The sequence below is a fragment of the Nycticebus coucang genome, chromosome 6 (genome assembly GCF_027406575.1).
Source record: "Nycticebus coucang isolate mNycCou1 chromosome 6, mNycCou1.pri, whole genome shotgun sequence".
NCBI lineage: Eukaryota > Metazoa > Chordata > Mammalia > Primates > Lorisidae > Nycticebus > Nycticebus coucang.
The window spans coordinates 81,534,526-81,559,836 of NC_069785.1; the positions used below are offsets into that span (position 1 = coordinate 81,534,526).

Here is a 25,311-nt window from a genome sequence, read left to right on the forward strand (position 1 = left end):
AATTACCATAAACTTGGTGGCTTAAAACAACATTTATTTCCTTACAGTTCAGGAGACGAAAAATTCAAGATCAGTTTCACCGAGCCTAAATTCAGGCATCAGCAGGACTGGTTTCTTCTGGAGGCTCCAGGGCATCATTCATTCCCTGCCTCCTCCACCTGCTGGTGGCTGCTAACATTCCTTGGCCTGTGAATACTTTTATCTGTGCTTCTCTGGTTACACTGCCTTCTCCTCTGCTGTAGTCAGATCTCCCTTTTACAAAGACTCATGTGATTACATTTAGGGCCCGCTCAGATAATCTCAGGATCCTTAGTTCAATCACATCTACAGAGTCCCTTTTACCACATGAGCTAACAGTCATAGGTTCCATGGTTTGAATGTGGACGTTTGGGCAGTGGCCATGATTCAGCTTGCCACAGCATTCCTTTCTCGCTCTCTTCGTCCTTCCCTGTCTTTTTTCCTTCCTGCCTCCTTAGCTATTTTTTTTTTTTTTGATCCCCTAGTGCAGTAGTTCTCAACCTTCCTGATGCCACAGCCCTTTAAAATAGTTCCTGTAGATTGCAACCCACAGGTTGAGAACCGCTGCCCTGGTGGCATGTTGGATAGGCACAGAGGAGGAAAACAGCCTCTGGCCTCAAGGACTTTTGTCTCCTCCCATTCTTTTTAGTTAGATTCTTAGACTTATACTCCATCAGGTATAGAGACGTAAGGGGTGATGTTTTAATTCATTTTATGTTGCTGTAACAGAATAACACAGACTGGATAATTTATGAAGAAAAGAAATCTGTTGTCTTGTGGTTCTGGAGGGTGGGAAGTCCAATGTGAGGGTAGTAACATCTGGCAATGGCCTTTGTGTGGAATCATCATATGGTGGAAGATGGAAGAGAAGAGGGCACACTGTTCATTAGGAATCCACTCCCAGGGTTTAGATTAATAGATCCATGTGGACAGAAACCACGTGACCTGATGGCCCCCCCCTTTTTTTTATGTTACCCTTGGCATCACAGCTCACACCAACCTCAAACTCTTGTGCTTAAGCGATTTTCTTGCCTCAGCCTCCCAAGTAGCTGGGACTATAGGTGCCCACCACAATGCCCGGCTACTGACCACCTCTTAATGGTTACATCTCTTGATACCATCACAATGGCAGTTAAATTTCAACATGCATTTTGGAGGGCACATTGAAACTATAGCAAGCAACCTGTGGCCTGGTGTTCTTGCCACCTGACAGCCTCATGTGGCCTGCCCTCCTGCTTGTGTTTGCACACAACTTAATTGTAAAAGGTGTGCATGCTTGTAAAAAGACAAAAAAAGCGGTGAGGGGTGCACAGTTAAAAGTGAAAGTTCCTGGCTGGGCACAATGGCTCATGCCTATGATCCTATCACTCTGGGAGGCCACAGCAGCAGGATCACTTGAGCTCAGGAGTTTAAGACCAACTTGAGCAGGAGTGAGGCCCAATCTCTACTAAAAATAGAAAAATTAGGTTAGAAGCAAGGGGAGCAGAAGAAGATGGCAGACTAGAGACATCTCTTTTGCAGCCACTTATGACGAGATCAGGGTGAGAAAACTCCAGATGCCTCTGGCTTGTGAGCCTGCCCAGAAACATCACTTTGGGGCATAGGGAGGCAGCAGGAGACTCCAGGAGCCAACAAAGAGGTTGAGAGCAGTGGAGAACCTGCAAAGAAAGCAGGTGCTTATGTGCCAGCAGAGTCCAGCTGGTTTAATAGCAGGTTACAGACAGAGAAGGCCTGTCCTGTCTTTTTTTTTTTATGGCTGTTGTTTTGGGTTTTTTTGTTATTGTTTGTTTGTTTTGAACATAGGTACTTGTTAGAGTTACCTTGGGAGAGCTCGGGTGAGCAAATGATCTTCAACAGCACCCAGGGGCTATGATTGAGTTACTGGGTGGAGCAGAGCTCTCATCATTCAACTGCTGGTGAGGTGCTGTCATTGTGGGAGAGCTACCTGGGAGGAACAGCCTACAGGGTTCTGCTGTGAGGCTGGTTTTGGTGCGCTTGCTGAACTGGGCAGCCACCTGTGAGGAGATGAGTGAAACTTGCTTTCCTGAGAAAGCCATTTCATGGCCAAGGGACACTGTTGGGAAATGTCAAGGCCTGTCTCTTAAGTAGACTGACAAGAACTTCGGGCTCTCAATCCTGCAGGGATTGAAGGCCACTAAATCAGGAAGATAGACCAGGTCGCCTGACCAACTAGATAGTAGTTTCCAGCCCCCATCTTATACAGCCAGCCACATCGGCATCATGATTAGCATCTCCTAACCCTGGAATGTCACCTGTTGTCAAGGCAATATATTGCAATATCTATATTTTTTCCTTTTTTTCAATTTTGTCTCTAGTTTTTTTGTATTTATAATTTTTCATTGTTTCTTAAATAGTAAGAACTCCATTTTTGCTACAGTTTTTCTGCTCCTTTTCTAATTTTTTTCCCTTAAGATTTTTTGTTTGTTTTATTTTGTTGTATTTTTATTTTTTCATTTTTACTTTTTTCAATAATAGGGCTCCATTTTTGCTATGGTTTTTCTGCTCCTTTTATTTTTTCTTTCCTTTCCATTTCTTGCCCTTTCTCTCTCTTTTATTAAGAATTTTCTGCTTATCTTTTCCACATCAATTTCTCAAATAACAACTAAGATATAACCCCATTTTTAAACATCTTATATAAGTTTATACTGTTATGATTGTTGTTTCTTTTTTCTGATCTGTTTTATTCTTTGTCAATCTATATTCTATTTATGGGACAGAGCCTCACTCTGAGGCCTGGGCTGGGGGCCCATAACATTGGCCTAGCTCAAGGAAACCTTGATACCCTGGTCGAGGGGTCCTTTTAGCTTTGGCCTTTGGAAGGATACTATTAGTAGGTCCCCACTGCAACATACTGCTGAGTTCTTTTTCCCCTATTTGGTGGAGGTGGGGTCCTGTTTTTGCTCAAGCAGGTAAGGAGCTCCTGACCTCGAGGGACTCATCCATTCCAACCCCCCAGAGACTGGGAATTGTGGGTATGTCCACCCTACTGGACACCACTGTTATTCCCATCTCTTTCTGTTCTTCTTCTCTTCTTTCCGTCAGTCTTTCCTTCTCCCCCTTTTACTTTTTTCTTCTTTTTTTTTCTTTTCTCCCTTCTTGCTCTTCACTCTTCTCTTCCTTTTGGCCCTATACCAAAAGGACACCTCAGTACCTAACCATAGAGACAAAGTAATTTAAAGAGAAAGAAGAAGTAGACGGAAAAAGTAGGATAAGGAAGCAGGCAAGAAGAAAACACTCATGAGAAGGAACCAACAGAAAAGTCCTGGCAACATGAAAAACCAGAACAGAGCAAACCCCCCTTCCACCAAGGGATCATGAGGCAGCTACCACAGAGGATTCCGCTAATAAAGAAATGATAGAAATGACAGGGAATTTAAAATATGGATGGTAAAAACAATGAAGGAGATTGCTGAGAAAATAGAAAGTAACCAAAAGGAAATCCAAGAACAGAACCAAATAACTGATGAAAGATATGAAGAATATAGAAAGGATATAGCAGAACTTAAGGAATCAAAACAGTCAGTCAGGGAACTTAGAGATGCTGTAGAAAATATCAGTAACAGATTAGACTATGCAAAAGAAAGAATCTCAGAGGTAGAAGATAAAGCTTTTGAGCTAACACAGACAGAAAAGAAGAGAGAAAAAGCAGAACATTCACTCAGAGAATTATGGCACTTCATAGAGTCTTCTAATATATGAATTATAGGTATCCCAGAAGGGGAAGAATGCCCCAGAGGAATGGAAGCCCTACTAGAGGATATGACAAATGATAATTTCCCAAGTGTTGCTGTCCACTGGGCTTCTAGTCGATGATGCAGAGGCAGCACCGCAGATGAAATGATTGATTTAAAGGGATGGCTGGTGCTCTCTCAGGCACAACAGCAATCAGCTGTCTTTATTCACTTTCTTATATACCCAAAATAATCAGATAAAAATAATCCAAAAATAAAGAAGACAAAAGGTAAAGATTCCTTATCAGCGTTAATACAGCAAAGTACGGACACACCTTTCTAAACCAAGAATATCCTGTTTGGAGATAAACAACAATGGAGAAGAACCACAAAGGGCTGGGTTGTCTGTTCTATTTGCCTACTTCGCTATATGATTAACTGAAATTTATTGTGTAAATAGAGGTAGGGGATTAAGTGCAGCGGTCTATTTCCCCAGGCAGATGATCTATCTCTAGCTACAACTTGGTGAGGGCCCTCCGGCACACTCTTTCCTTTAAGGCGTGACTGCCTGCATTTTTGAGCAAAGCTGCTTATGTGAGCTGGAGGAGAATATCATCCAAAACTCATATCTAGCCCAAGTACTGGAAATGTTCCTTCTCAGAGCCTCATACCTCAAGGAGCATAAATGAGACTGATTCACCTTACAAGGTGCCGGGGACTGTGCCCCTTCACCCAAATATCACCAAAGATTCTGATACACTCCTTTCAGAGGGATAGTGAACTAGTCATGTCAACTCAGAGCTTCTCCGAGACATTGTCATGAACTTGTCCAAAGTCAAGACGAAAGAGAAAATTCTGCAAGAAGTCAGGAGTAAGCACCAGTTGACTTACTGGGGCAGATCCATCAGGGTGACTGCAGGCTTCTCAACTGAAACTTCTCAAGCCAGAAGAGAATGGTTATCTACCTTTAGCCTTCTTAAACAAAACAATTTTGAGCCCAGAATTCTATATCCTGCTAAGATAAGCTTTAAAATTGATAGAGAAATCAAGTCTTTTTTTTTTTAATTAAATCATAGCTGTGTACATTGATATAATCATGGGGCATCATTCACTAGCTTCACAGACCGTTTACCAAGTTTCACATATACCCTTGTAAGATGCACCGCAGGTGTAATCCCACCAATTCCCTTCCCTCTACCCACCTCCCCCCCCTCCCTTTTCCCCTTCCCCCTATTCTTAGGTTGTAACTGGGTTATAGCTTTCATGTGAAAACCCTAAATTAGTTTCATAGTAGGGCTGAGTACATTGGGTACTTTTTCTTCCATTCTTGAGATACTTTACTAAGAAGAATATGTTCCAGCTCCATCCATGTAAACATGAAAGAGGTAAAGTCTCCATCTTTCTTTAAGGCTGTATAATATTCCATGGTGTACATATACCATAATTTATTAATCCATTTGTGGATCGATGGGCACTTGGGCTTTTTCCATGACTTAGCAATTATGAATTGGGCTGCAGTAAACATTCTGGTACAAATATCTTTGTTATGATGTGATTTTTGGTCTTCTGGGTATATGCCCAGTAGAGGGATTACAGGATTGAATGGCAGATCTATTTTTAGATCTCTAAGTGTTCTCCATATCTCTTTCCAAAAGGAATGTATTAATTTGCATTCCCACCAGCAGTGCAAAAGTGTTCCCTTTTCTCCACATCTGCGCCAACATCTCTGGTCTTGGTATTTTGTGATATAGTCTAGTCTCACTGGAGTTAGATGGTATCTCAGAGTAGTTTTGATTTGCATTTCTCTGATGATTAAAGATGATGAGCATTTTTTATATGTCTGAAAGCTGTGCGCCTGTCTTCTTCAGAGAAGTTTCTCTTCAAATCCCTTGCCCAGCCTGCGATGGGATCCCTTGTTCTATTCTTGCTAATGCGTTTGAGTTCTCTGTGGATTCTGGTTATTAAACCTTTGTCGGAGACATAACCTGCAAATATCTTCTCCCATTCTGAGGGCTGTTTGCTTGCTTTACTTACTGTGTTCTTAGCTGTGCAGAAGCTTTTTAGTTTGATCAAGTCCCAGTAGTGTATTTTTGAAGCTGCTTCAATTGCCCCGGGGGTCCTCCTCATAAAATACTCGCCCAGACCAATTTTTCAAGGGTTTTCCCTGTACTCTCCTCTAGTATTTTTATAGTTTCATGTCTTAAGTTTAAATCTTTGATCCAGTGAGAGTCTATCTTAGTTAATGGTGAAAGGTGTGGGTCCAGTTTGAGTCTTCTACAGGTTGCCAGCCAGTTCACCCAGCACCATTTGTTAAATAGGGAATCTTTTCCCCACTGAATGTTTTTAATTGGCTTGTCAAAGATTAAATAACGGTAAGTAGCTGGATTCATCTCTTGGTTCTCTGTTCTGTTCCAGACATCTACTTCTCTGTTTTTGTGCCAATACCATGCTGTTTTGATCACTATTGATTTGTAGTGTAGTCTGAGGTCTGGTAGCATAATTTCTCCTGCTTTGTTTTTATTTCTGAGTGATGTCTTGGCTATTCGAGGTTTTTTCTCATTCCATATAAAACGAAGTATTGTTTTTTCAAGATCTTTAAAGTATGACAGTGGAGCTTTAATAGGGATTGCATTGAAATTATATATTGCTTTGGGTAGTATGGACGTTTTAACAATGTTGATTCTTCCCAGCCATGAGCATGGTATGTTTTTCCATTTGTTAATATTTTCAGCTATTTCTTTTCTTAGAGTTTCATAGTTCTCTTTATATAGATCTTTCATGTTCTTTTGTTAGATAAACTCCCAAATATTTCATCTTCTTTGGCACTACTGTGAATGGGATAGAGTCCTTAACTGTTTTTTCAACTTGACTATTGTTGGTCAATATAAAGACTACCGATTTATGAATGTTGATTTTGTAACCTGAGACGTTGCCGTATTCCTTGATCACTTCTAAGAGTTTTGTAGTAGAGTCCCTAGTGTTTTCCAGATATACTATCATATCATCTGTGAAGAGTGAAAGTTTGATCTCTTCTGACCCTATATAGATACCCTTGATCGCCTTTTCTTCCCTAATTGCAGTGGCTAAAACTTCCATTACAATGTTAAAAAGCAATGGAGACAATGGGCAGCCTTGTCTGGTTCCTGATCTGAGTGGAAATGATTCCAATTTAACTCCATTCAATATGATATTGGCTGTGGGTTTGCTGTAGATGGTCTCTATCAGTTTAAGAAATGTCCCTTCTATACCGATTTTCGTAAGTGTTCTGATCATGAAGGGATGCTGGATATTATCAAAAGCTTTTTCTGCATCAATTGAGAGAATCATATGGTCTTTGTTTTTTAATTTGTTTATGTGCTGGATTACATTTATAGATTTACATATATTGAACCAGCCTTGAGACCCTGGGATAAAACCAACTTGGTCATGATGTATAATTTGTTTGATGTGTTGCTGGATTCTGTTTGTTAGGATCTTGTTGAATATTTTTGCATCTATATTCATTAGTGATACTGGTCTATAATTTTCTTTTCTTGTTGGGTCTTTTCCTGGTTTGGGGATCAGGGTGATGTTTGCTTCATAGAACATGTTGGGTAGTCTTCCTTCTTTTTCTACCTTTTGGAACAGGTTGAGTAATATAGGTACTAATTCCTCTTTAAAGGTTTGGTAGAATTCTGACGTGAAACCATCTGGTCCCGGGCTTTTCTTTTTAGGGAGGTTTTGTATAGTTGATGCTATTTCTGAACTTGATATGGGTCTGTTCAACATTTCCACTTGATTCTGGTTAAGTCTTGGAAGGTGGCGTGCTTCCAAGTATCGGTCAATTTCCTTCAGATTTTCATATTTCTGAGAATAAAGTTTCTTGTAATATTCATTAAGGATTTTTTGGATTTCTGATGAGTCTGTTGTTATTTCATCTTTGTTGTTTCTGATTGATGATATTAGAGATTTTACTCTTTTTTTCCTGATTAGGTTGGCCAGAGGTTTATCTATTTTATTGACCTTTTCAAAAAACCAGCTTTTTGATTTATTGCTCTGTTGTATTATTCTTTTGTTTTCAGTTTCATTTAATTCTGCTCTAATTTTGGTTATTTCTTTTCTTCTACTGGGTTTGGGGTTGGAATGTTCTTCCTTTTCCAGTTGCTTGAGATGTCCCATTAAGTTGTTAACTTCCTCTCTTTCCGTTCTCTTGAGGAAGGCTTGCAGTGCTATAAATTTCCCTCTTAGAACTGCCTTTGCAGTGTCCCAGAGGTTCTGATAGTTTGTGTCTTCATTGTCGTTTTGTTCCAAAAAATTGGCGATTTCTTTCTTAATCTCATCTCTGACCCAGCTATCATTCAGCATAAGGTTATTTAACTTCCATGTTTTTGTATGAGTATGCAGATTCCTGTTGTTACTCAATTCAAGTTTTATTCCATGATGGTCCGAGAAGATGCATGGAATAATTTCTATTCCTTTAAATTTACTGAGGTTAGACTTGTGACCTAAAATGTGGTCAATTTTAGAGTAAGTTCCGTGGGCTGATGAGAAATATGTGTATTCAGTTTTGTTGGGATGAAATGTTCTGTAGATGTCTGCTAAATCTAAATATTGGATGGTTAGGTTTAAATCTAAGACTTCTTTGCTCAGCTTCTTGCTGGAGGATCGATCCAACACTGCCAAAGGAGTGTTGAGATCTCCGACGATTATGGAGCTGGAAGAAATCAAGTTACTCATGTCTGTTAGAGTTTCTCTTATAAATTGAGGTGCATTCTGGTTGGGTGCATAGATATTAATAATTGAGATCTCATCATGTTGAGTATTACCCTTAACAAATATGAAGTGACCATTCTTGTCCTTCCTTACTTTTGATTGTTTAAAGCCTACTGTATCTGCAAATAAAATTGCAACACCTGCTTTTTTCTGATTACCATTTGCCTGAAATATGGATGACCATCCTTTCACCCTGAGTCTGTATTTGTCTTTTAAGTTGAGATGTGACTCTTGTATGCAACAAATATCTGGCTTGAGTTTTTGTATCCAGTCAGCTAACCTATGCCTCTTTAGAGGACAGTTTAAGCCATTCACATTGATGGAGAGTATTGATAAGTCTGGTGGAATTTTGGGTATCGAGTTTTTCAAAGGTCCAGTGGACATTTTTAATCCTTTCGCCAGTGTGGAAGTTGGAGTTTGATCCGCAGTTTCTGAGTGAGTTTACTTTTGTGGTATAGGATTGGGTTGGTCATTGTGGAGGATAGGTCTGAGAACATCCTGAAGAGCTGGTTTACTTATGGCAAATTTTTTCAACATATGAATGTCATTGAAGTATTTAATTTCTCCATCATAGATGAAACTCAGTTTAGCTGGATACAAGATCCTGGGTTGAAAGTTATTTTGCTTTAGGAGATTAAAAGTTGATGACTACTCTCTTCTGGCTTGAAAAGTTTCAGCAGAGAGATCTGCAGTTATTCTAATATTCTTACCTTTGTATGTAATAGTTTTCTTTCGCCGGGCTGCTTTGAGAATCTTCTCTTTCATGTTAACTTTAGTGAAGCTAATTATGATATGTCTGGGGGATGGCTTATTGGGGTTGAATCGTGCTGGGGTTCTGAAGCTGTCTGCTATCTGAATTTCAGATTCTCTAGGCATGTCTGGAAAATTTTCTTTCATAATTTCATGCAGAAGGGCCTCTGTGCCCTTCGAGGCCACTTCATCATTCTCAGAAATCCCTATAATTCTTATATTGCTTTTTTTTGAATTATCTGAGAGCTCTCTGAGTGAGTGATCTGTTTTTGCTCTCCATTTCTCTTCCTCTTTGAGAGATTGGGAGAGGTCGAAGACTTTATCTTCAATGTCAGAAATCCTTTCTTCTGCTTGCTCCATTCTGTTGCTGATTCTACTGTATTTTTCATATCTTTGAGGGCTGTAAATTCTTGCTTCAGTGTGTCTAAGTCTTTGGTGGTTTTGTCTTTAAAGTCATTAAATTCTTGAGACAACTTTTGAATTTCTCCTCGAATTCCTAATTCCATTTTATTAATCTTGTCTGCAATCCAAATTCTGAATTCGATTTCTGACATCTCAGCCAGTTGTTTATGAATGGGATCTTCAATCACATCTGCCGTATCTTTTCTTGGGGGGGGGGGGTTGATCTATTCTGGTTATTCATGTTACCAGAGTTTTTCCGCTGATTTCGCCCCATGGTTATTTTACTCCCTTTGATTTTTCCCCTGGGGCTTTATCAAGGGCCCGTACAGTGTTGTGGCCTGAGAAACTGGGGCCCTGTCTTGTGTGGTGGAGCTAAGTGGTTCTGTCTTGTTTTCAGCTGGTTTCTGTTCGATCCTATTGCAACTTCTACTCTGGCTTGAAGTCTCAGCTGTGTGGAAAAATAAGCAATTAAGTCACTCTGCCTGCCCCCCTCTGGCCCCAGTTGGAAAAGGAGAATCAAACCTTCGTACAACCGCACACCCAGGGCACCGCCTGAAAAGTCCTCAGTCTATTAGCCCAGTTCAAAAGGGCCAAATCAACTGTCTCAATTGGCACCTGTCTCGGGTGGGAGAGTTCAAGAGGTCTCTGGGAACTGGATCACAGGAGCCTGGTGACTCCTCTGACAGGCTCATCCCAGTGCAGCGTGGAGTCAGCAGGAGCCACCCAGCAAACAGAGCAGTCTGGGAAGGTTGATGTCTCCTTCCCCACTTTGCCCCTCTGTCGGACCCAGTCACTGGTATCTCTGCAGATGGCTAACCCAGTTGCCTGCAGTGAACAGACACTCCAGGGGTTTGCACCTGCCTGAATCGCAAGGAAGTCTGCCAGGCCCCCGAAGACTGCCGCTATTTAGCAGGAGGAGATGGGGCCTGACATCTTTGAGTGCTTGATGCAGGTGATGGGAACGGGGTGTTCACTCAGGCTTAGCCCCGTCCCTGATGGATGCTGCTAACAGAACAGAACAGGACAACTTTGCGGGGTTCTGTCTCTGTTCCTGCTGAAATCGCCTACAGAAGACGGGCTGTTCTGAGTTCAAACGTCTTTGCTGCTGGAGGTTTGTGTCCTCTTTGCTACTGGAGGTTTGCGTCCGATCACCTCTCTGGGTCGGCCCTGCCCTGGAAGCTTCCTGGGTTTGTGAGCAGTGTCAGGAAATCCCCCGCTCACCGGTGGCCTCCTCTGGTTGCCCAGGGTGACAGGGGGTGTGGCCTCAGAATATCCAGAAGTGAGCCGTTCTGCCATTAAAGAAAAAACGGCTGTTGCTCTGCCTCCAGGGAACTGCCTCTCTGGTGTGGGCACTCAGCCGACCCTTTTCTCCTCTGTCTCGCGCCCCAGAGTCAGCACTGATCAGCCGCAGTTTATGCTGGGTCCACACCCCTCGAGAGATCCCCCAAGAATCCGAACTCTTGGGGGACAGGCCCCCAGACCCCGAGTGGGAGTGGGGGGAAGCTAGAGTTTCATTCAGTTTTATGCCCGGCCGTATTGTTGCCCACCCGGGGAGGGCTGCTGCACCGCACCGCAGGGAAGTGCCACCAAGGCTTGATTTCCCCTCAGCAGAATGCCCTCTCCTCGCTCACGTGTCTCAGAGTCAGCGCTGACCTGACGCAGCTCGGGCACTGTGCACTCCCCTCGAGAAATCACCCAAGGATCCGAACTCCTGGGGGATAGGCCTCCAGACCCCAAGTGAGAGTAGGGGCGCTCAGCGGGGAAGCTAGAGTTTTATTCAGTTTTGTGCCCGGCAGTAATGTTGCCCGGGGAGGGCTGCTGCACCGCACCGCGGGGAAGTGCTGCCGAGGCGTGACTCCCCCTCAGCCCGGTGCCCTCTCCTCGCTCGCGTGTCTCAGAGTCAGCGCTGACCAGTCGTGGCTCGGGCACTGTGCGCTCCCCTCAAGCAATCACCGAAGGATCCGAACTCCTGGGGGACAGGCTCCCAGACCCTGAGTGAGAGTGGGGTGGATGCTAGAGTTTCATTCAGTTTTATGCCTGGCCGTATTGATGCATGGGGAGGGCTGCTGCACCGCACCACAGGGAAGTGCCACCGAGGCGTGACTCCCCCTCAGCCCGGTGCCCTCTCCTCACTCGCATGCCTCAGAGTCAATGCTGACCAGTCGCAACTCGGGGACTGTCCACTCCCCTTGAGAAATCACTCAAGAATCCGAACTCCTGGGGGACAGGCCTCCAGACCTCAGTGGGCGGGAGGGGAGTGTTGGGGATTCAGGGTTGCCGGCAAAGGATTTTTAAAGTTTTATTCAGTTTTATGCCCGGCAGGAGAACGCCACGGCACCCCAGTAGGGGAGGTAGGTCCAGTTTTTAGAAGGTCTCTCCCGTGGAGTGTAGTGGGAGGGCCTTTAATTTCTGCCCGTTTGTTTAATTGTGGGGCTCTTGAGCCGGTCTCATGGGGGAGGGGGACTCCCATCCGCTTGGTGGTGGATTTTGTACCTTTTGTTTGCGTCCTTGTGATCACAGCTTGCCTCAGCGGTGTTGATGTGCATTCTTCAACCTTCTCTCTTGGTGAGGCTCAAGTCCACCAGAATACTTACTAAATTCCTGTTCCTTAACTCTCCTTCTGGACGGGAGCCTCTGTTGAAAACTGGCTTCAGTCCACCATCTTGTCTCCCTCCCCTGTGTGTTTGTTTTTTAGAGACAGGGTCTCTCTCTTGGTCAGGCTGGTCTCCAGCTCCTGAGCTGAAGCAGTCCATCCACCTTAGCCTCACAGAGCACCAGGATTATAGGCATGAGCCACTGGCCTGGCCACAAGAAGTATATTCCTTCCTCAAAGGAAGGAATGCTGAATGGTCTTTCTTGGGGCAGCCATTGCCAATCAAAGAGACTCCCCTTTTGTTTTCCTAGTGTGGTCTGTCGTCTGGAGGGAGGGAGCTGATAGGCAGTCCCAGTGCCCACAAAGTCCTAGCAAGCCCAAAATTCTGGCTCAGTGGCATCCTGCTACTGAAGAGCTCATGGTGCTGCCCAAAATTTGACATGCAGGGAGTGTGTGGATCTATTAGCTGTGGATAGATCTGATGGCACATTTCCCAACTTATCAGAATTCAAAAGAATGTTGAATAAATTATTCCTGTTTTAGCTGAGTATTTTAAACTGTGTAGAATTCCATCTGAAATATGTAAACTTGGAAAGAGGTGTTCGGAATGATGATGCACATTGCTGGTATTTGTTTAAAAAGCACTCAGGCTAAAGGCCACAGCTGTGCAGGTACGTGGTGGAGCCTGACTTTCCACTTCATGCATGACTGAGCAGCTGAGTGCTTATTTAGAAATGCAGCAGCCACCTAGCACAATGCCTGTAGGAACACAGAAGAACCCACCTAAAGATAGGTTAGATGGCAGTGGGCTCTTTAAACAGCAGGTTGTGTCAAAGAACAACTTCTGACACTGGCCAAAAGAACCTCATTGAAACTGGCCGTGGCTGGGCACCCATTGCTCAATGGAAACTGACCGTGGCTGGGCACCCATTGCTCAATGGAAACTGACCGTGGCTGGGCACCCATTGCTCGATGGTTAGGGCACTAGGGGTGGCCGATTTGAACCCAGCCCAGGCCTGCTAAACCAAAAAAAAAAAAAAAAAAGAAAGAAAGAAACTGGCCATGTGCCCTGTGGTAGGGTGCACAGGTGGGATGCATGGCTGTTGCCAAGGCCTCTGTTGGCCAGCATGGACAGGACAAGTGCGTCTGAGAAGCCTGTACTGTAATGACCCCTTTGTTGCACAATCACAGAATTGGGTTTCATCACATATGAGTGAAAACAAGGATTGGCTATAGAGTTTCAGCTTCAAGAGACTTTTACTTTGAGCCTGATTCTATTTCTCCATTACCAGGCCTGGCAGGTGGCACCACAGGCTGTCCTACAGCTGCAGGTGAAAGCATAGCTTTTTGCAAGTGGGCCTTACAATAGGCTAAGAACGCAGAATCATAGTGGGGGAAAGAGGATGTGTGGAAATCATCGAAATTTCTGTCTTTTCCCCCCAGAGCAGTGTGGGTGTTCCTGCTTTCATCCTCTTTCCGGTGTTCCCCCTTTACAAAGAGCTGAGGAGCACAGAGGGAAGGCTGGGTTAAAGGCAAGGAGATTCTGCTCCTAGAACCATATAGTAGTAACAAACCACCTAAGAGAAGGCTGCTTGCTGTGATTCTTGCCATAGGATCTTATAGAGTTGTAGGTCCAGGTACCACTGCCCTGTGAGGTGAAGAACCAGATGTGTCAGAAAATAAGCAGAAGTACATCAAGAATTTCCTTTTTCTTCCTAAGCAGCTGTTGTGAAATTTTGTAATTTTTATCAAAGTAGATTTTACATAATGTCTTGCTTACTGTGGGAAATTGACTAGAATTCCTCCATGAGATTGTCCAAAGATGTGCAGCGGCATGCCAGGAGCTAGGACTCAGGGAATGAACAGCTCCCGTTAGCTGCTTTGTACAGCTTCCCCACCAGCTTCTTCTGAGTTCTAAGCAAGTAAACTATGAGAAAACATTATCAGGCCTGAATGGGGATGATTGCCGAGTTCCTGGTAGTGACTCCTTAGTAAAGCAGTTAGCAGAAGGTCATGCATTCACACATTATGATAGCGTGATGAGATATAAGGGTGTTGGATTTCTTGGCACTCTTTTGAATTTTAAAGTACTTTAAGAAATTCAAACAAGGCAAAAAGATCATGCTTCTGCAAATGCAAACATCAAGAAATGACTGTTTTACAAAAGAATATCATCATTCTGATTCAGACTAGAGATGAAACCACCTTAATCCCACTTAGTGTTAATCTCCCTCTGAGGCCCCAAATGGGGCACATGTCCCCCTCTGCTATGTATTTGTCCACATCTTTATTTTAACAACCTTGTTGAGGTATAATTTACCTACAGGAAGTCACTTATTTTTGGTGAACAGGTTGATGAATCTTAGGAATTATACACAATGGTGTAAACACCTCCATAATCAAAATACATGAACATTTTCATCACCCTAAAAATTTCCCTCATGTTCGTTTGCAGCCCATCGCCTCTGAATCCCTGCCCCTGGCCAGCTTCCCATCTGATGATTTCTGTGACTGTAGTGTTGTCTTTTTAAGAATTTCATCCTATAAACCAGACACAATAGAGTGTGCCTGTAATTCCAGCTAGTCAGGGGATTGAGAGGGAAGGATCACTTAAGACCACAAGGAGAATGAGACCAATGTGGGCAACAAAGTGAGACCCCCCATCTCAAAAAAAATAGAATTTCACATAAATGAAGCCATGCTGTATGTAGTCTTCTGTATTTGTCTTAAACATGATCTTTTGGAGACCTCTCTATATTATTGAGTGATTTCATATTTCATTTCTTTTATGGTCTTCAGTAAGTATGGCTATATTAAGTAATACATGTCTCTATAAGTAAGGTGATTCATGTCAACTCAAATGATTTTTAGTTTAAAAGTTGAATTATTGTGAGATGTGTTTTCATAAAAAACACATACATCTTAACTTTTTTTTTTTTTTTTGAGACAGAGTCTCACTCTGTTGCCCAGGCTAGAGTGCTGTGCTGTGCCCTTAGACTAGCTTACAGCAACCTCAAACTCAAGGTTCAAGTAATCCTCCTGCCTCAGTCTCCTGATTAGTTGGGACAATAGGTGCCCACCAAAATGCCTGGCTAGTTTTTCTATTTTTAGTGGAAATGGGGTTTCACTCTTGCTCAGGCTGATCTTGAACTCCTGAGCTCAATTGATCCTCCCACCTCAAACCCCCAGAGTGCTAGGATTACAGGTGTGAGCCACTGTGCCCAGCCACATTATTAACTTTTGACAGTTTAGCAATAAAAATCTGATTATGCCTTTCTTTTGCAAATTAGGTTTGTAGTTAAATTATTTTAAATTCTTTCTTTTAAACAATTTGGTTGTGATGGGCCTTGACACAGTTTTCTTCATGATTCTTGTACTTAAAGTTTGTTAAGCTTCTTTTATCTGTGGGTTTATAGTTTTCATCAAATTTGCAAATCTTGAGGCCATTATTTCTTCACATACTTTTATTTCGTCTCTTCCCCTTCTCTCCTTTGAGGACTCCCTTACATGTCTATTAGACCACTTGACATTGTCTCATTGCTCCCTGATCCATCCGACTTTCCTTCCTTTCTTTCTTTTGTTTCATTGTAAGTTGTTTCTATTGTAGTGTCATTAAGTTCATTCATTTTTCCTCCTACAATCTTTAGTCTTCTCTTATTCCCATTTAGTGTATTTTTCATCACAGATACTATTGTTTTTATCTCTAGAAATTTGATTTGCATTCTTTTTTTTAAACACCGTCTATACCTCTAACATGTTCATTCCTTCTTCCAGCTTTTAGAACATGAGGAATGTAGTTATAACTTTTTTTTTGAGAGACAGAGAACATCTTGCTCTGTTGCCTGGGCTATTACGCTGGCATCAGCCTAGCTCACTGCAAACTCCATCTCCTGGGCTTAAGTGAACCTCCTGCCTTGGCCTGTCCAAAGTGTGAGGATTATAGGTGTGAGCTACTGCTCCAATTCCAGTTATAACTTTTAAAGTCCTTGTCTACTGGTTTTATCATTTGTCATTTCTGGGCCTTTTTCTATTGATTGTTTTTTCTCCTCATTATGAGTAATTTTTACATGACTGGTAATTTTTTTATTGGATACCAGATTCACCTTTTTGTGCGCTAAATTTTTGTGTGTGCTAAATTTTTTTGTATTGCTATAAAACTCTTGAGGTTTATTCTTGGATGTAGTTAAATTACTCAGAAACAGTTTGATCCTTTTGAAGTTTGATTGTAAGCTTTTTAGGTAGGATGAGAGCAGACTTTAGGGATAATGTCAGTAACCTTTCTGAATATTCTTTCTGATGCCTTGTGAGCTATCAGGTTTACCTCTCTTGATTAATGAGACTAACACTATACTTAGCTCTATGTGAGCATCAGGGATTATTCCCTTTGCTTCTCTCAGTGGTTCTTTCCTCATTCTCAGGTAGCTTTTCTACATTCAAGCCCTGGTCAGTACTTACCTGCAGACATGGGGGACCACCTGAGATCTCTGCAGCTCCTCTCTGCCCAGCTGTCTACTGCTCTGTCCTGTGGACTGCAGCTACCTGGGGCTCCTTGCTCTGTCTTTTCAACTCAAGGAGATGCCAGGCTCCTCTGGCTGCCTCTGCTTCCCTATGGCCTAGAAATTGCCTCTAGTCAGTACGGGGCTCTGCGCATTTACTTTCCCTCCCTCAGGATTGCTATCCTGTGCTGCCTGGAGGGCAGTATCTGAAAACTATTGTTTCCTATATATTCAGTTTTCTGTATCCTACTTTTCAGGAGGAAGTAAACCAAGTTTATTATTCCATCTTCACTGGAAACAGAAATCCCAACCTTGTTGTTAAAACTTGTGATGAAATACTTAAGCACATAGGGAATTATGTAGTATATTCATTACTCAGATAGTGACTGCTGATTTTTATAGTTTTGTAATATTTCTGCTGCCTGTGGCTCAACGGGTAGGGTGCTGGCCCCATATGCCGAGGGTGGCGGGTTCAAACCCAACCCCTGCCAAACTGCAACAAAAAAATAGCCGGGTGTTGTGGCAGGCACCCGTAGTCCCAGCTACTTGGGAGGCTGAGTCAAGAGAATTGCCTAAGCCCAAGGATTTGGAGGTTCCTGTGAGCTGTGTGACGCCACGACACTCTACCAAGGGTGATAAGGTGAGACTATGTCTCTACAGAAAAAAAAAAAAAAAAAAAAAAAAAAAACAATTTAAAATATCACAGATGCAGTTAAAATCCTCTCATCTTGGTCCTAATATTCTCTTTCCCTTTTTTTTTATAACCTGTATTTCTTTTTATTATTATTTTATTTTTTATTTTTTTAAATTTATTTATTTTTATTGTTAAAATAAAATGGCTGTGTACATTAGTGCAATCAAGGGGTACAATGTGCGGGTTTTATATACAATCTGAAATATTCTCATCAAACTGTTCAACGTAGCCTTCATGGCATTTTCTTAGTTACCGTATGTAGGCATTTGTATTCTGCATTTAGTAAGTTTTGCCTGTACCCATTCTAAGATGCACGGTAGATGTGGCCCCACCCATTACCCTCTCTCCACCAAAACCTCCTGCCTCCCGCCCCCTTCCTTGGCCCTTTCCCCATAGTCTTGTGCTATAGTTGGGTTATAGCCTTCATGTGAAAGCTATAATTTAGCTTCATAGTAGAGCTGAGTACATTGGATACTTTTTCTTCCACTCCTGAGATACTTTGCTAAGAAGGATATGTTCCAGCTCCATCCATGTAAACATGAAAGAGGTAAAGTCTCCATCTTTCTTTAAGGCTGCATAATATTCCATGGTATACATGAACCACAATTTGCTAGTCCATTCGTGGGTCGATGGACACTTGGGCTTCTTCCATGACTTAGCGATTATGAATTGGGCTGCAATAAATATTCTGGTACAGATGACTTTGTTATATTGTGACTTTTGGTCTTCTGGGTATAAACCTAGTAAAGGAATTATAGGATCGAATGGCAGGTCTATTTTTAGGTCTCTAAGTATTCTCCAAACATCCTTCCAGAAGGAACGTATTAGTGTGCATTCCCACCAGCAGTGTAGAAGTGTGCCCTTTTCTCCACATCGACGCCAACATCTCTGGTTTTGGGATTTTGTTATGTGGAGTACTCTTACTGGGGTTAGGTGATATCTCAAAGTAGTTTTGATTTGCACTTCTCGATGATTAAGGATGATGAGCTTTTTTTTATGTGTTTGTAGATTGTGTGTCTGTCTTCTTTAGAGAAGTTTCTTTTCAAGTCCCTTTCCCACCCTGAGATGGGATCACGTATTGTTTTCTTGCTAATACGTTTGAGTTCTCTGTGGATTCTGGTTATTAAACCTTTATTGGAGGTATAACCTGCAAATATTTTCTCCCATTCTGAGGGCTGTCTGCTTGCTTTACTTACTATGCTCTTGGCTGTGCAGAAGCTTTTTAGTTTGATCGGGTCCCAGTAGTGTATTTTTGATACTGCATCAATTGCCTGGGGAGTCCTCCTCATAAAATATTCACCTAGGCCGATTCCTTCAAGAGTTTTCCCTGCACTTTCTTCAAGTATTTTTATAGTTTCATGTCTTAAGTTTAAATCTTTTATCCAGTGAGAGTCTATCTTAGTTAATGGTGAAAGGTGTGGGTCCAGTTTCAATCTTCTACAGGTTGCCAGCCGTTTATCCAGCACCATTTGTTAAATAGGGAATCTTTTCCCCACTGAATGTTTTTAATTGGCCTGTCAAAGATCAGATAATGGTAAGTAGCTGGATTCATCTCTTGGTTCTCTATTCTGTTCCAGACATCTACTCTGCTTTTGTGCCAGTACCATGCTGTTTTGATCACTATCAATTTATAGTACAGTCTCAGGTCTGGTAGCGTGATTCCTCCTGCTTTGTTTTTATTGCTCAGTAATGTTTTGGCTATTCGAGGCTTTTTCTGATTCCATATAAAACGAAGTATTATTTTTTCCAAATCTTTAAAGTATGACAATGGATCTTTAATAGGAATTGCATTAAAATTATATATTGCTTTGGGTGGTATAGACATTTTAACAATGTTGATTCTTCCCAGCCATGAGCATGGTATGTTTTTCCATCTGTTAACATCTTCAGCTATTTGTTTTCTTAAAGTTTCATAGTTTTCTTTGTAGAGATCTTTCACATCCTTTGTTAGGTATACTCCCAAATATTTCATCTTCTTTGGCACTACTGTGAAGGGAATAGAGTCCATGACTGTTTTTTCAGCTTGGTTATTGTTGGTATATATAAAGGCTACAGATTTATGGGTGTTGATTTTGTAGCCTGAGACATTGCTATATTCCTTGATCACTTCTAAAAGTTTTGTAGTAGAATCCTTAGTGTTTTCCAGATATACGATCGTATCATCTGCGAAGAGTGAAAGTTTGATCTCTTCTAACCTATGTGGATACCCTTGATTGCCTTTTCTTCCCTGATTGCAATGGCTAAAACTTCCATTACAATGTTAAAGAGCAATGGAGACAATGGGCAACCTTGCCTGGTTCCTGATCTAAGTGGAAATGATTTCAATTTAACTCCATTCAATATGATACTGGCTGTGGGTTTGCTGTAGATGGCCTCTATTAGTTTAAGAAATATCCCTTGTATACCAATTTTCTTAAGTGTTCTGATCATGAAGGGATGTTGGATATTAAAAGCTTTTTCTGCATGAATTGAAAGAATCATATGGTCCTTACTTTTTAGTTTGTTTATGTGTTGAATTACATTTATAGATTTACGTATATTGAACCAGCCTTGAGACCCTGGGATAAATCCCACTGGGTCATGGTGTATAATTTTTTTGATGTGTTGTTGGATTCTGTTTGTTAGGATCTTATTGAGTATTTTAGCATCAATATTCATTAGTGATATTGGTCTATAATTTTCTTGTTGGGTCTTTCCCTGGTTTGAGGATCAAGGTGATATTTGCTGTAGAATGTGTTGGGCAATATTCCTTCTTTTTCTATATTTTGGAAACGGTTTAGTAGTATAGGTACTAGTTCTTCTTTAAACGTTTGGTAGAATTCTGACGTAAAGCAATCTGGTCCTGGGGCTTTTCTTTTTAGGGAGATTTTGTATAGTTGATGCTATTTCAGAACTTGATACAGGCCTGTTTAACATTTCCACTTCATTCTGGCTAAGTCTTGGTAGGTGGCGTACTTCTAGGTATTGATCACTTTCTTTCAGATTTTCATATTTCTGAGAGTAGAGTTTCTTGTAGTATTCGTTAAGGATTTTTTGAATTTCTGAGGGGTCTGTTGTTATTTTATCTTTACCATTTCTGATTGATGAAATTAGAGATTTAACTCTTTTTTTCCTGGTTAGGTTGGTCAAAGGTTTATCTGTTTTATTGATCTTTTCAAAAAACCAACTTTTGGATTTATTGATCTGTTGTATAATTCTTTTGTTTTCAATTTCATTTAGTTCTGCTTCGATTTTGGTTATTTCTTTTCTTCCTCTGGGTTTGGGGTTGGAGTGTTCTTCCTTCTCCAGTTGCTTGAGATGTTCCATTAAGTTATTAACTTCCTCTCTTTCCGTTTTCTTGAGGAAGGCTTGCTGTGCTATAAATTTCCCTCTTAGGACTGGCTTTGCAGTATCACAGAGGTTCTGGTAATTTGTGTCTTGATTGTTGTTTTGTTCCAAAAATTTGATGATTTCCTTCTTAATCTCGTCTATAACCCATCTATCCTTCAGCATAAGGTTGTTTAGCTTCCATGCTTTTGTATGGGTATGCAGGTTCCTGTTGTTATTGAGTTCAACTTTTATTCCGTGATTGAGAAGATACAAGGAATAATTTCTATTTTTTTAAATTTGCTGAGGTTAGATTTGTGGCCTAGGATGTGGTCAATTTTGGAGTATGTTCCGTGGGCATATGAGAAGAATGTGTATTCAGTTTTGTTGGGATGAAATGTTCTGTAGATGTCTGTTAAGTCCAGATGTTGAATGGTTAAGTTTAAATCTAAAATTTCTTTGCTTAGCTTCTTTTTGGAGGATCTATCCAGCACTGCTAAAAGGGTGTTAAAATCTCCAACTACTATGGAAGTGGAGGAAATCGAGTTGCTCATGTCTGTTAGAGTTTCTCTTATAAATTGAGGTGCGTTGTGGTTGGGTGCATAAATATTAATAATAGAGATCTCATCATATTGAGTATTATGAAGTGTCCATCCTTATCGTTAATTATTTTGGTTGGTTTAAAGCCTATTGCGTCTGTGAACAGGATTGCAACGCCTGCTTTTTTCTGCTTTCCATTTGCCTGGAATATAGATGACCATCACTTTACTTGAGTCTACATTTGTCTTTTAATGTAAGATGCGATTCTTGTATGTAGCAGATATCTGGCTTGAGTTTTTGTATCTGGTCAGCCAACCTTGTACCTCTTTAGAGGACAGTTTAAACCATTCACATTAATTGAGAATATTGATAAGCCTTTTGAGAGTCCAGTGGACATTTTTAATCCTTTTGCGACTGTGGAAGTTCGAATTTGATCAAAATTTTCTGGGGGAGTTTACTTTTGTGGTGAAGGATTACACTGGTTATGGAGGATAGTTCTGAGAATATCCTAGGGAGCTGGTTTAGTTATGGCAAATTTCTCCAACATGTGAATGTCATTGAAGCATTTAATTTCTCCGTCATAAATGAAACTCAGTTTAGCTGGGTATAGGATCCTGGGTTGAAAGTTATTTTGGTTTAGGAGATTAAAAGTCGATGACCATCCTCTTCTAGCTTGAAAGGTTTCAGCAGAGAGATCTGCAGTTATTCTAATATTCTTCCCCTTGTAGGTAATGGTTTTCTTTTGTCTGGCAGCTTTCAGAATTTTCTCCTTCATATTAACTTTAGTGAAATTGATTATGATGTGTCTGAGGGATGTCTTATTTGGGTTGAGTCGTGCTGGAGTTCTGAAAGTGTCTGCTATCTGAATTTCAGAATCTCTTGGCATGTCTGGAAAGTTCTTCTTCATAATCTCATGGACAAGAGACTCTTGTACCTTGTGAAGCCACTTCATTGCTTTCGGGGATTCCTATAAGACGAATATTTGTTTTCTTCGAATCCCAGAGCTCTCTGAGAGAGTGATCTGCTTTTTACCTCCATTTCTCATCCTCTTTGACAGTTTGGGAGTGTTTGAAAACTTTTTCTTCAATGTCAGAAATCCTTTGTTCTGCTTGCTCCTTTCTGTTACTGAGGGATTCTACTGTGTTTCTCAGGTCTTTGAGGGATGCAACTTCTTGTCTCAATGTGTCAAAATCTTTGATCATTTGGTCTTTGAATTTGTTGAATTCTTGAGATATGTTTTGGCTTACTGCTTGGAGTTCTAGTTCAATCTTATTTACTATCCAGATTCTGAATTCGATTTCTGACGTCTCAGCTATTTGTTTGTGCATGGGATCTTGTGCTGTGTCTGCCCCATTGATCCTTGGGGGAGTTGATCTACTCTGACTATTCATATTGCCAGAGTTTCTGTGTTGATTTCACCTCATGATTGTTTTTCACCGTTACTTCTGGCCGTCCTCAGAGTTGGGGAGGTGTCTTTCCAAGATTAGATCCCAGCGGGATCACTCTATTATTGCTTGGTCTTTGTAGGGAGTGACCCTGTGTAGTTCCTCTTGGGCTGCTCCTGCTAGGGAGTTCTGGTTGTGGAAGCAGCTCTGGCGTGTGACACACCCGGATCCAGCAATAGGGTGGGAGGTGGTGTGCATGGTTCTGGGAGTGCCTGGCACCCAGTGACTTTGGCACAGAGAGCTCACGGCTCCAGTAGTCTTTGGCCAGGAGAAGGGCTCTGTGTAGGGGCAGGGAGGGCTGCAGAGGCACACAGCTACCAGTATTCCTGGCCAGACGAGTGGGCCTGTGTGTAGGTTGGGAGGACACAGGAGGGAGGACGCAGGGTTGCACGGCTCCCGCAGTTCCTGGTCAGTCATGTGGAGGCCCGGTTGGTGCCTGGTCACGGCACAGATCTTATAGAGGTCTGGGCAGTGCTAAGCCCAGGAATTTGAGGTTGCTATGAGCTATGACACCACGGCACTCTACCCAGGGCAACAGCCCGAGCCTCCAGTGTCCCAAAACCATCTCACTCTGCCCCTAAGGGTTAAGGCTGTAAGGCACCTCAGTCCCCGCCTTTAGGCTGCTCAGTCGCTAGGTTACTAGGTCCCACCCCATCCTTGCTCAGGGACCCCAAGGACAGAGTTTGCTGGGGCAGTTCTCTCACACAATGGCTCCCTGCAGCCCAGCTCAGTAGCTCTGTCCGGGGCCCCAGACAATGCCCAAAGTTCTCCACACTCCTGCTCAAGCTCTCCCCAAGGCAGTTCAACCGAGTGCCATGTCCAAAAACACTGAAACAGTTCACAGGAAAGGCCTTTCCGGTTTGCAGTCTCGCTGCTGCTTGTACTTACAGCTGCTGGAGTGATAGGTCGATCAAACACACGCAACCACTTGCCAGTTTCCCACTGGTTTTGTCCTCCTCTTGGGGTCCAGAAGTCCCTTGCTGACTTCCTGTATTCTCAGGGGGATGATTATAGGCAGATCCCACCAGCCAGAGATGTCTGGAGTCTTACCTCCCCAAACTCACCATGTCTCTTTCCCTTTATAGAGATAGCCAGTATTCTATATTTAACAATTATCATTCATGTGTGTATTTTTAAAAAGTTCTACTGTATATGTGTGTATTCATAAATAATCTCTATTAATCTTCATTTGAAGATTTAAAACAATATCATGCTTTACCTGTTATTCTTTAATTGTCTTTTTTGATTTGACATTTAACACTTACTCCTATGATACATGGAGTTCAGCTGAAATATATGTTCTACAATGACAAGGGTCTTGGTGGATTTCATTCACCATGATATCTCAAGCATCTAGGAATAGTGTCTGGCGCACAGTAGGCACTCAGTAAATATTTGTTGAACAAATTAATCATTTTAAGGGCCATCTAGTACTTGATTGGGTGGATGTGCTACATTCTTGCTTTGGTGATGTTTAGGCTGTTGTACTTTAGGCGGAGTTCTTGGCTGTAGTGAGTGTTCTTGTGAGGGTTTCCTTGTGTACATGTGTACTTGTTTACATTTAGGAAATGCTGCTTCTCTGGGTAGACAGCCCTTTAGCTTAACACTACATTGCTGAATTTCTCTCCTTGGTAATGGTACCCCACCAGCAGAGTTCTCATTTCTTCATATCCTCAACCAACATTTGATATTATCAGTGCTGTTAATTTTTGCCAATGTTATACACATGAAATATATATACATTTTTACTGTTTTTTAAAAGAAAATAACATGTATGTTTTTTCCCAATAGAAATTCAATGTCTTCTTTCCGTCCTGGGAGAGGACATAATGATAGTCGAAGGACTGTGTTTTATACCAGTGAAGAGTGGGAACTGTTAGATCCAACCCCGAAGGACCTGGAAGAGTCCATGGTACAGGAAGAAAAGAAGAAACCAACACCTGAAGGAAACAAAGGTATAAACGTAGTTCCTTTTATCTGCATTCTCTTCATTGCCATCTGTTAACATCAGGAAGTGGGAGTCTCTTTATTAATAGGTATTTTATAAGCCTTCTTGGGAGATTGAGAACCTAGAAGTCACAGTCCTCTTCATGGAAATACTGATTTAAGAAAACTTTATTTATAGATATCTGAAATGTACCCCCCAAAAGAGAATATAGTACTATAAGTTCTGTTGTACCTCATCCTCCTTCCACAAATTTGAACTTATGGTTGAAGTTTTTCCCTCTGTATCGCCTCTAATTGCCTACCCCTCCCTGGACTTAATATCCTCTGGATTATTTTAAAGTAAATTCTAGACATTAGTTCTTTGCTTCTGCAAATGCTGTATGATGTGTCTCTAAGAGATAATGACTCTTTTTTACTAGCCATAACTTCATTATTATATCTAATAACAGTTACAATAAATTCTTTTTTTTATTAATATTAAATCATAGCTGTGTACATTAATGCGATCATGGAGCACCATACGCTGGTTTTATAAACAGTTTGACACATTTTCATCACACTGGTTGACATTAAATTCTTGTATCATTAAATTCCCTAATTGTTTCATAGATGTCTGTTTATAGTCAGTTTGTTAACGGAAGAGAGCCAGACAAGGCCACACATTGGATTTAATTGA

The 25,311-nt window shown here is 41.6% G+C and overlaps 1 protein-coding gene across 1 annotated transcript in view; it reads left to right on the forward strand.

Moving 5' to 3' along the window:
• TBC1D2B (TBC1 domain family member 2B) overlaps nt 1-25,311 on the forward strand; it is a 107,007-nt gene that overhangs the window by 45,645 nt on the left and 36,051 nt on the right. Inside the window, exon 4 of the mRNA XM_053594433.1 lies at nt 24,480-24,643. Within this exon, the coding sequence (XP_053450408.1) occupies nt 24,480-24,643 (164 nt within the window). The remainder of the gene's footprint in view (nt 1-24,479; nt 24,644-25,311) is intronic.